This window comes from Somniosus microcephalus, chromosome 20 (assembly GCF_052327205.1).
Source record: "Somniosus microcephalus isolate GS21.2 chromosome 20, FLI_Smic_1.0, whole genome shotgun sequence".
Classification (NCBI taxonomy): Eukaryota; Metazoa; Chordata; class Chondrichthyes; order Squaliformes; family Somniosidae; genus Somniosus; species Somniosus microcephalus.
The window spans coordinates 7,929,673-7,942,142 of NC_141006.1; the positions used below are offsets into that span (position 1 = coordinate 7,929,673).

At 52.7% G+C, this 12,470-nt stretch overlaps 1 protein-coding gene across 4 annotated transcripts in view; it reads left to right on the top strand.

Moving 5' to 3' along the window:
• Positions 1-12,470, top strand: part of tinagl1 (tubulointerstitial nephritis antigen-like 1) — a 235,816-nt gene that overhangs the window by 173,249 nt on the left and 50,097 nt on the right. For all 4 annotated transcript variants that reach the window (XM_085962312.1, XM_085962314.1, XM_085962310.1 and 1 more), the window contains exons 6-7: positions 1,408-1,531; positions 3,232-3,382. In XM_085962312.1, the coding sequence (XP_085818438.1) occupies positions 1,408-1,531; positions 3,232-3,382 (275 nt within the window). The remainder of the gene's footprint in view (positions 1-1,407; positions 1,532-3,231; positions 3,383-12,470) is intronic.

The following is a 12,470-nucleotide window of genomic DNA, read 5'->3' on the forward strand; positions in this document are numbered from 1 at the left end:
CTACACTGCGCTAGAGAGATCTACACCAGGCACAGGGAGAGTCCCAGATCCTCTACACTGCGCTAGAGGGATCTACACCAGGCACAGGGAGAGTCTCAGATCCTCTACACTGCGATAGAGGGATCTACACCAGAGACAGGGAGAGTCCCAGATCCTCTATACTGCGCTAGAGGGATCTACACCAGACACGGGGAGAGTCCCAGATCCTCTACACTGCGCTAGAGGGATCTACACCAGACACCGGGAGTGTCCCAGATCCTCTACACTGCGCTAGAGGGATCTACACCAGACACAGGGAGTGTCCCAGATCCCCTACACTGCGCTAGAGGGATCTACACCAGACACGGGGAGAGTCCCAGATCCTCTACACTGCGCTCGAGGGATCTACACCAGACACAGGGAGAGTCCCAGATCCTCTTCACTGCGCTAGAGGGATCTACACCAGACACAGGGAGAGTCCCAGATCCTCTACACTGCGCTAGAGGGATCTACACCAGACACAGGGAGAGTCCCAGATCCTCTACACTGCGCTAGAGGGATCTACACCAGACACAGGGAGAGTCCCAGATCCTCTACACTGCGCTAGAGGGATCTACACCAGACACAGGGAGAGTCCCAGATCCTCTACACTGCGCTAGAGGGATCTACACCAGACACAGGGAGAGTCCCAGATCCTCTACACTGCGCTAGAGGTATCTACACCAGGCACAGGGAGAGTCCCAGATCCTCCACACTGCGCTAGAGGGATCTACACCAGGCACAGGGAGAGTCCCAGATCCTCTACACTGCGCTAGAGGGATCTACACCAGACACAGGGAGAGTCCCAGATCCTCTACACTGCGCTAGAGGGATCTACACCAGACACAGGGAGAGTCCCAGATCCTCTACACTGCGCTAGAGGGATCTACACCAGACACAGGGAGAGTCCCAGATCCTCTGCACTGCGCTAGAGGGATCTACACCAGACACAGGGAGAGTCCCAGATCCTCTACACTGCGCTAGAGGGATCTACACCAGACACAGGGAGAGTCCCAGATCCTCTACACTGCGCTAGAGGGATCTACACCAGACACAGGGAGAGTCCCAGATCCTCTACACTGCGCTAGAGGGATCTACACCAGACACAGGGAGAGTCCCAGATCCTCTATACTGCGCTAGAGGGACCTGACCAGAGACAGGGAGAGTCCCAGATCCTCTATACTGGGTTAGAGGGACCTGCACCAGAGACAGGAAGAGTCCCAGATCCTCTATACTGGGTTAGAGGGACCTGACCAAACACAGGAAGACTCCCCGCGCCTCTCTATGATAAATGAGGTCGGTGCCTGTTAGTTACTCATGTAAATCAGGTCAGTGATATGCTCTGTGCCTGCGAGATCCTGGTTCACTGCCGGCGCCCTCTTCTTTCAGATGGACATGGACAGCAATGACATCTTGCCCAGATACTTCAACGCAGTAGATAAATGGCCAGGGATGATCCACGAACCCATGGACCAGGGCAACTGTGCGGCATCATGGGCATTTTCCACAGCAGGTAACAGCTGCACAGTAAGGGGTGTGGGGTATATCAGCGTGTTACAGAGAGTGGTGTGGGTTATATCAGAGTGTTACAGTGAGCGTGTGGGGTATATCAGAGTGTTACAGTGAGGGGTGTGGGGTATATCAGAGTGTTACAGTGAGGGGTGTGGGGTATATCAGCGTGTTACAGAGAGTGGTGTGGGTTATATCAGAGTGTTACAGTGAGGGGTGTGGAGTATATCAGAGTGTTACAGTGAGCGTGTGGGGTATATCAGAGTGTTACAGTGAGGGGTGTGGAGTATATCAGAGTGTTACAGTGAGCGTATGGGTTATATCACAGAGTGTTACAGAGAGTGGTGTGGGGTATATCAGAGTCATAGAGTCATAAAGTTATACAGCACAGAAAGAGGCCCTTCGGCCCATCGCGTCCGCGCCGGCCATCAGGCCCTGTCTAATCGAATCCCATTTTCCAGCATTTGGTCCGTAGCCTTGTATGTTATGGCATTTCAAGTGCTCATCCAAATGCTTCTTGAATGTTGTGAGGGTTCCTGCCTCCACAACCCTTTCAGGCAGTGAGTTCCAGATTCCAACCACCCTCTGGGTGAATAAGTTCTTCCTCAAACCCCCTCTAAACCTCCTGCCCCTTACCTTGAATCTATGCCCCCTTGTTATTGACCCCTCTACTAAGGGAAAAAGTTCCTTTCTATCTACCCTATCTATGCCCCTCATAATTTTGTACACCTCAATCAGGTCCCCCCCTCAGCCTTCTCTGCTCCAAGGAAAACAACCCCAGCCTGTCCAGTCTTTCTTCATAGCTGAAGCGCTCCAGCCCAGGTAACATCCTGGTGAATCTCCTCTGCACCCTCTCCAAAGCAATCACATCCTTCCTATAGTGTGGCGACCAGAACTGCACACAGTATTCCAGCTGTGGCCTAACTAGCGTTTTGTACAGCTCCATCATAACCTCCCTGCTCTTATATTCTATGCCTCGGCTAATGAAGGCAAGTATCCCATATGCCTTTTTAACCACCTTATCCACCTGTTCTGCTGCCTTCAGGGATCTATGTACATGCACACCAAGGTCCCTCTGATCCTCTGTCTTTCCTAGGGTCTTACCATTCATTGTGTATTCCCTTGCCTTGTTAGACCCTCCAAAATGCATCACCTCACACTTTTCAGGGCTAAATTCCATTTGCCACTGTTCTGCCCATCTAGCCATCCCGTCTATATCGTCCTGCAGACTGAGGCTACCCTCCTCGCTATTTACCACCCCACCAATTTTCGTGTCACACAGAATCACAGAAACCCCACAGTGCAGATAGAGGCCATTTCGGCCCATCGAGCCTGTCATCTGCGAACTTACTGATCGTACCTTTTACATTCACATCCAAATCATTCATGTATATCAGAGTGTAACAGTGAGTGGTGTGGGTTTTATCAGAGTGTGTTACAGTGAGGGGTGTCGGGTATATCAGAGTGTTACAGTGAGGGGTGTGGAGCAGATCAGAGTGTTACAGTGAGGGGTGTGGGGTATATCAGAGTGTAACAGTGAGTGGTGTGGGTTTTATCAGAGTGTGTTGCAGTGAGGGGTGTGGGTTTTATCAGAGTGTGTTACAGTGAGGGGTGTCGGGTATATCAGGGAGTGGTCCAGAGTGCGGGGTGCAGAATAACAATGGTCGGGTCAGGTCTCTCTGATGTCTGTTTCTTGTTCCCTAGCCGTGGCATCCGACAGGATCTCCATCCAATCCATGGGTCACATGACAGCAGTGTTATCACCACAGAATCTGATTTCTTGCGACACACGGAACCAGCATGGCTGTCAGGGTGGGCGGATCGACGGTGCCTGGTGGTACCTGAGGCGTCGCGGGTATGTACCGTAGACACAGGCCTGTCTGAGATGGAGCAGTAATGTGCGGTGGATCAGGGAGTGGCTGTGACCAGTACCACAGCCTTCATGCCTAGTGTCATTAAACTAGAAGAGGTGCCCCAGTCTGTACCAAGTAACAGTGGAGCACTGATTGATGGCAACCAGCAGTGTGACCACTCTCCCAGCAGTCGGGAGGGTGTCTTCCCCACCCCAATGGGCCCTGTAGGCCGTAGGGGACTGTAATATCCTGGCATAAGATCCATAGTTGTTTATTTTACATTGTTCTTAGAATCTGGTGACCCTGCCAAGCTGGTATTTATTGCCAGTTTCTGTGTGGGCAGTGGGGGTTAACCACACCGTCAGGTAGGAGTGGCAGCTTCCCACACCATTAGTGAACCAGTTGGAATTTTATGACAATCCGGCAGCTTTCATGGTGTTAGCCCACTTGCCACGCTGGGGTTTGAACGCCGGACCTCGGGGTTGCTCATCCGGTGCCATAACTACTCGGTTATTGAAAAAGAAAGAAGGGATTGTATTTATATAGCGCCTTTCACCACCTCAGGACGTCCCAAAGCGCTTTACAGCCAATGAAGTACTTTGGAAGTGTAATCACTGTTGTAATGTAGAAAACGCAGCAGCCAATTTGTGCACAGCAAGATCCCACATACAGCAATGTGATAATGATCAGTATCTGTGTTAGTAATGTTGGTTAAGGGATAAATATTGACCAAGGCACCAAAGAATACTGCCTTGCTCGTCTTTGAAATATTGCGGTGGGATCTTGTATATCCACCTGAGAGAGCAGATGGGGCCTCGGTTTAACATCTGATCTGAAAGACGGCACCTCCGACAGTGCAGCACTCCCTCAGCACTGCACTGGAGTGTCGGCCTGGATTATGTGGTCAAGTCTCTGGAGTGGGGACTGTGAGCGAGAGTGCTGCCCACTGAGCCACGGATGACACCTAACTGCTGGTAAATGTCAGGAATGCTCCCAGCACAGGGACTCGGCAGCCGGGAGTGCGGATCAGGAATAGGGTCCGGAATTTCAGGAGATGTGCTCCCAGTGTGAGGCTCTGGCCTGGGAGAGGGGCTGTGTTTTTTTTAACCCTGTAATGTCCACCCAGGCTGCCGTTCCCTGCTCAGTTTACTTTCCCTCTCTGATGGGAATTTCCTCAGCATTTGTGTGAGGGGCAGATCTTTATTTAAATGATGCCAGGCCGCGGTGAGCACTGAACATTCGCATGTTGCTTTTTAAAGTTGTAGAGTGACATTCACAGAAACATAGAAGATAGGAGCAGGAGTAGGCCATTCGGCCCTTCGAGCCTGCTCTGCCATTCAATGAGATCATGGCTGATCATCCAAATTCAGTATCCTGTCCCTGCCTTCTCCCCATATCCCTTGATCCCTTTAGCCTTAAGAAATATATCCAACTCTTTTTTGAATATATTTAATGAACTGGCCTCCACCGCCCTTTGTGGCAGAGAATTCCACAGGTTCACCACTCTCTGGGTGAAGAAATTCCTCCTCATTTCAGTCCTAAATGGCTTACCCCTTATCCTTAGACTATGACCCCTGGTTCTGGACTCCCCCACCATCATAAACATCCTTCCTGCATCTAGTCTGTCCAGGCCTGACAGAATTTTATAAGTTTCGATGAGATCCCCTCTCAATCTTCTAAACTCCAGTGAGTATAAGCCCAATCGACACAATCTCTCCTCATACGTCATTCCTGCCATCCCAGGTATCAGCCTGGTGAATCTTCGCTGCACTCCTTCCATGGCAAGAACGTCCTTCCTCAGGTAAGGTGACCAAAACTGCACACAATACTCAAGGTGCGGTCTCACCAAGGCCCTGTACAACTGTAGCAAGACATCCTTGTTCCTGTACTCGAACCCTCTTGCTACGAAGGCCAACATACCATTTGCCTTCTTAACCGCCTGCTGCACTTGCATGTTTACCTTCAGCGACTGGTGCACAAGAACACCCAGGTCTCTTTGCACTTCCCCTTCTCCCAATATATTGCCATTCAAATAATAATCTGCCTTCCTGTTTTTGCCACCAAAGTGGATAACCTCACATTTATCCACATTGTAGTGCATTTGCCATGTTTCTGCCCAATCAGCCAACCTGTCCAAATCGTACTGGAGTTTCATGACATCCTCCTCACAGCTTACCCTCCCGCCCAGCTTTGTGTCATCTGCAAATTTGGAGATATTACATCCAATTCCCTCGTCCAGATCATTAATATATATTGTGAACAGCTGGGGTCCTAGGACCGATCCTTGCGGTACCCCACTAGTCACTGCCTGCCACTCGGAAAACGACCCGTTTATTCCAACTCTTTGCTTTCTGTTCACCAACCAGTTCTCTATCCAAGTCAATACCTTGCCCCCAATCCCATGTGCCTTAATTTTGCACGCTAATCTCTTATGTGGGACCTTATCGAAAGCCTTCTGAAAGTCCAAATACACCACACCCACTGGTTCTCCCTTATCTATTTTACCAGTTACATCCTCAAAAAATTCCAGTAGATTAGTCAAGCATGATTTACCTTTTGTAAATCCATGTTGACTTTGTCCGATCCTGTCACTGCTTACCAAGTGCACTGCTATTACATCTTTTATAATAGATTCTAGCATTTTCCCCACTACCGATGTCAGGCTTACCGGTCTATAATTCCCCGCTTTTTCTCGACCACCTTTTTTGAATAGTGGGGTAACATTAGCTACCCTCCAATCCATGGGTACTGTTCCAGAGTATCGAGTTCTGGAAGATGACCAGCAATGCATCTACTATTTCTAGGGCCACTTCCTTAATTACCCTGGGATGTAGATTATCAGGCCCTGGGGATTTATCGGCCTTTAGTCCCATCAATTTTCCTAACACCATTTCCCGACAAATACTGATTTCACACACACACACACACACAGACCCCACAGTGCAGATAGAGGCCATTTCGGCCCATCGAGCCTGCACCGACACATATCCCACCCGATCCCCATAACCCAACGTATTTAATCCCCCTAACACTAAGGGTCAATTTATCATAGCCAATCAACCTAGCCCGCACATCTTTGGACTGTGGGAGGAAACCGGAGCACCCGGAGGAAACCCACGCAAACACGGGGAGAATGTGCAAACTCCACACAGACAGTCACCCGAGGCCGGATTCGAACCCGGGTCTCTGGCGCTGTGAGGCAACAGTGCTAACCACTATGCCACCGTGCTGCCCTTTTTTTTTTTCAGTTCCTGATTTCTTTCAGTTCCACCCTTTCATCAGGCCCTATGTTCCCCGGCATCTCTGGGAGGTTATTTGTGTCCTCCTTTGTGAAGACAGAACCAAAGTATGAATTTAGTTGGTCTGCCATTTCTTTGTTTCCCATTATAAATTCCCCTGATTCTGACTGTAAGGGACCTACGCTTGACTTCACCAATCTTTTTCTCTTCACATATCTATAAAAGCTTTTACAGTCAGTTTCTATGTTCCCTGAAATCTTACTCTCATATTCTATTTTCCCTTTCTTAATTAATCCCTTTGTCCTCCTTTGTTGAATCCTAAATTGCTCCCAATCCTCAGGATTATTGCTTTTTCTGGCCAATTTATATGTCGTCTCCTTGGATCTTATGCTATCCCTAATTTCCCTTGTTAGCCACGGTTGAGTCACCTTTTTTGTTTTATTTTTATGCCAAACTGGGATGAACAAATTCTGTAGCTCATCCATTCGGTCTTTGAATGTTTGCCATTGCCTATCCACCGTCAACCCTTTGAGTGCCATTCCCCAATCAATCCTACCCAACTCACTCCTCAGACCATCATAGTTTCCTTTATTTAAATTGAGGACCCTAGTCTCTGAGTCAACTACTTCATTCTCCATCTTAATGAAGAATTCGATCATATTATGATCGCTCAGACCCAAGGGGCCTCGTACAACAAGATTGCTAATTAATCCTTTGTTGTTACATAATACCCAGTCTAAGATGGCCTGATCTCTGGTTGGTTCCTTGACATATTGGTCCAGGAAACCATCCCGTAAACACTCCAGGAATTCCTCCTCCACAGTATTGTTACTGATTTGGTTGGCCTAATCTATATGTAGATTAAAGTCACCCATGATGGCTGTTGTACCCTTATTGCACGCTTCTTTAATTTCCCTTTTAATGCCATCCCCAACCTCCGCCTTACTGTTGGGAGGTCTATATACCACTCCCACTAATGTTTTTTTCCCCTTAGTATTTCTCAATTCTACCCATACAGATTCCACATCATCAGAGCTAACATCCTTCATTACAATTGTATTAATCCCTTCTTTAACCAGTAATGCTACCCCACCTCCCTTTCCTTTTTGCCTATCTTTCCTGAATATCGAATACCCCTGGATGTTGAGTTCCCAGTCTTGGCCATCCTTGAGCCACATTTCCGTAATCCCAACCAAATCATATTCGTTTACCTCTATTTGCGCAGCCAATTCGTCCACCTTATTACAAATGCTCCTCGCATTAAGACACAAAGCCTTCAGGCTTGTTTTTTTAACGCTCTTAGACCTATTAGAATTATTATTTACTGTGGCCACGTTTGATTTAAACCGTTGATTTCTCTGACTGCCACTTTTGTTTTTCTCCTTCCTATCTTTTGCTTTTATCCCTGTTTCCCTTTCCTCTGCCTCCCTGCTCAGGTTCCCAACCCCCTGCCATTTTAGTTTAAACCCCCCCGAACAGTGCTAGCAAACCTCCCCACAAGGATATTTGTCCCGCTCTGTTTCAGGTGCAACCCGTCCGACTTGTACAAGTCCCACCTTCCCCAGAAGCAGGCCCAGTGATCCAGGAAACTAAAGCCCTCCCTCCTGCACCAACTCTTTAGCCACGCATTCATCTGCTCTATCCTCCTATTCCTATACTCACTAGCACGTGGCACCAGGAGTAATCCAGAGATTACAACCTTTGAGGTCCTGCTCTTTAATCTGCTACCTAGCTCCCTAAATTCTTGCTGCAGGACCTCATCCCTCTTCCTACCCATGTCATTGGTCCCAATGTGAACCACGACCTCTGACTGTTCACCCTCCCCCTTCAGAATGCCCTGCAGCCGTTCAGTGACATCCTTGACCCTGGCACCAGGGAGGCAACAAACCATCCTGGAGTCACGTCTATGGCCACAGAAACGCCTATCTGTACCCCTTACGATAGAATCCCCAACCACTATTGCTCTCCCACTCTTTTTCCTCCCTTCCTGAGCAGCAGAAGCACCCCTGGTGCCGGGAAGTTGGCTGCTGCTGCCTTCCTCTGGTAAGTCATCCCTCTCAACAGTATCCAAATCGGTATACCTGTTTGAGAGGGGGATGGCCACAGGGGTCCCCTGCACTACCTGCCTGCCTCTACTGCTCTGCCTGATGGTCACCCATTTCCCTTCTGCCTGTGCAGCCCTTACCTGCAGTGTGACCAACTCACTAAACGTGTTATCCACGACCCTCTCAGCGTCGTGAATGCTCCAAAGCCCATCCATCCGCAGCTCCAGCGCCGCAATGCGGTCTGCTAGTAGCCGCAGCTGGATGCATTTCTGGCACATGTGGTCATCAGGGACACCGGCAGTGTCCCTGAATTCCCACATAGAGCAAGAGGAGCATAACACGGGGCTGGGCTCTCCTGGCATGACTTACCCTTTAATTAATTAAAATTAATTCACTATCACCAATTAAAGATAAACTCTAAGGCGCTTGTATGGTTTACCAACAGTCCCTGCTACACCAGAAAAGACCTTAGCAACTATAAACTACAGAGTTAAAGTTTAAAAAAGAGAAAGAGAAAGAGGATTGCAGTCTGTCGCTTTCCCCGTCCTGTACATGGTTACTGACTCGGCTTCAGATACTTGGAGGGAAACTAGCCCAGCTGTTTCCCTCCCCCTCGCCCGGAGTATCAGATCACTGCAGCTGCCAACTGATTGTTTGTGAATTTAAAGCCTGCCTGGGGTCAGTGGCCAGCAGCTGAGTGTAGGGGTCACCAGGAGATCAGTGTTTGTGGGCATCAGCACTATTGCTAGAAACATGGAGACTGCATCCTGTCATCTCCACTACTCTCTGTCTCTCTCTCTCTCTCTCTCTATTTCTCTCTGTCTCTCTCTGTCTTTCTCTCTCTCTGTCTCTCTTTCTCTCAGTCTATTTCTCTCTCCCTGTCTCTGTCTCTCTCTCTGTCGCTATCTCTATTTTTGTCTCTCTCTGTCTCTCTCTCTTTCTGTCTCTCTCTGTCTCTGGCTCTCTCTCTCTCTCTCTCTCTCTCTGTCGCTCTCTGTTTCTGTCACTATTTCTCCTTTTGGTTAAATGCCTAACTTATCTCATTAATCTTTTAGTTATAAATGTTTCTTCAATGGATGTGCAAATCAAAAGTGTTTCATGCCAAACCCAGGTACAAAAGGACGAATTGAATCACTGACTTGCATAGTTTCACTGACTCATGGGTGTGTTGGTGTCCTTGACTTTCAAACCAATGCCTCAGTTGCCCATTTTATGCAGTTAACCCATCACCTCTCATCCTCCCTTGCTGTTTGCAGCACAATGGAATAATTTACTGAGAATGGGCAGGCATCAGGGGAACTTCACCCCACCAGCACCCACCAGAGAACCCCGACCCCCACCAGAGAACCTCGACCCCCACCTGAGAATCTCGGCCCCCACCAGTGAACCTCGACCCCCACCAGTGAACCTCGACCCCCACCAGTGAACCTTGACCCCCACCAGTGAACCTCGACCCCCACCAGTGAACCTCGACCCCCATCAGAGAACCTCAGCCCCCACCAGAGAACCTCAGCTCCCCGCCAGTGAACCTCGGCCCCCCACCAGTGAACCTTGGCCCCCCCGACCTGAGAACCTCGGCTCCCCCCCAGTGAACCTTGGACCCCACCAGTAAACCTCGACACCCCACTAGTAAACCTCGACACCCCACTAGTGAACCTCGGCCCCTGACCAGAGAACCTCGACCCCCACCAGTGAACCTTGAACCCCACCAGTGAACCTCGACCCCCACCTGAGAACCTCGACCCCCACCTGAGAACCTCGGCCCCCACCAGTGAACCTCGACCCCCACCAGTGAACCTCGACCCCCACCAGAGAACCTCGCCCCCCCCCCCAGCGAACCTCGGCCCCCCCGACCTGAGAACCTCGGCCCCCCACCAGTGAACCTCGCACCCCACCAGTGAACCTCGCCCCCCACCAGTGAACCTCGCCCCCCACCAGTGAACCTCGCCCCCCACCAGTGAACCTCGCCCCCCACCAGTGAACCTCGCCCCCCACCAGTGAACCTCGCCCCCCCACCAGTGAACCTCGCCCCCCCACCAGAGAACCTCGCCCCCCACCAGTGAACCTCGGCCCCCCACCAGTGAACCTCGGCCCCCACCAGTGAACCTCACCCCCCACCAGTGAACCGTGGCCCCCCACCAGTGAACCTCACCCCCCACCAGTGAACCTCGCCCCCCACCAGTGAACCTCGCCCCCCACCAGTGAACCTCGCCCCCCACCAGTGAACCTCGCCCCCCACCTGAGAACCTCGACCCCACCAGTGAACCTCGCCCCCCACCAGTGAACCTCGCCCCCCACCAGTGAACCTCGCCCCCCACCTGAGAACCTCGACCCCACCAGTGAACCTCGCCCCCCACCAGTGAACCTCGACCCCCCACCAGTGAACCTCGGCCCCCGACCAGTGAACCGTGGCCCCCCACCAGTGAACCTCGACCCCCACCAGTGAACCTCGGCCCCCCACCAGTGAACCTCAGCTCCCGACCAATGAACCTCGGCCCCCCACCAGTGAACCTCGGCCCCTGACCAATGAACCTCGGCCCCCCACCTGAGAACCTCAACCCCCCCCGAGATTCTCACCCCCCCCACCAGTGAACCTCGACCCCCCCCGAGATCCTCGCCCCCCCCACCAGTGAACCTCGGCCCCCAGCAGAGAACCTCGGCCCCCACCAGAGAACCTCGGCCCCCCCACTAGTGAACCTCGGCCCCCACCAGTGAACCTCGGCCCCTGACCAGAGAACCTCGGCCCCCCACCAGTGAACCTCGGTCCCCACCAGAGAACCTCGACCCCCACCAGTGAACCTCGGCCCCCACCAGTGAACCTCGGCCCCCCACCAGTGAAACTCGGCCCCTCACCAGTGGACCTCGGCCCCCCACCAGTGAACCTCGGCCCCCACCAGTGAACCTCGGCCCCTGACCAGAGAACCTCGGCCCCCCACCAGTGGACCTCGGCCCCCCACCAGTGAACCTCGGCCCCCACCAGTGAACCTCGGCCCCTGACCAGAGAACCTCGGCCCCCACCAGTGAACCTCGCCCCCCACCAGAGAACCTCGGCCCCCACCAGAGAACCTCGGCCCCCCACCAGTGAACCTCGGTCCCCACCAGAGAACCTCGACCCCCACCAGTGAACCTCGGCCCCCACCAGTGAACCTCGGCCCCCCACCAGTGAACCTCGGCCCCCACCAGTGAACCTCGGCCCCCCACCAGTGAAACTCGGCCCCTCACCAGTGGACCTCGGCCCCCCACCAGTGAACCTCGGCCCCCACCAGTGAACCTCGGCCCCTGACCAGAGAACCTCGGCCCCCACCAGTGAACCTCGCCCCCCACCAGAGAACCTCGGCCCCCACCAGAGAACCTCGGCCCCCCACCAGTGAACCTCGCCCCCCACCAGTGAACCTCGCCCCCCACCAGAGAACCTCGGCCCCCCACCAGTGAACCTCGGCCCCCCACCAGTGAACCTCGGCCCCCCACCAGTGAACCTCGGCCCCTGACCAGGGAACCTCGGCCCCCCACCTGAGAGCCTCGCCCCCCACCAGTGAACCTCGGCCCCCCACCAGTGAACCTCGGCCCCCCACCAGGGAACCTCGGCCCCCGACCAGTGAACCTCGGCCCCCGACCAGTGAACCTCGGCCCCCGACCAGGGAACCTCGGCCCCCGACCAGTGAACCTCGGCCCCCACCAGTGAACCTCAGCCCCCCACCAGTGAACCTCGGCCCCCCACCAGTGAACCTCGGCCCCCCCCACCAGTGAACCTCAGCCCCCCACCAGTGAACCTCGGCCCCCCTGACCAGTGAACCTCGGCCCCCACC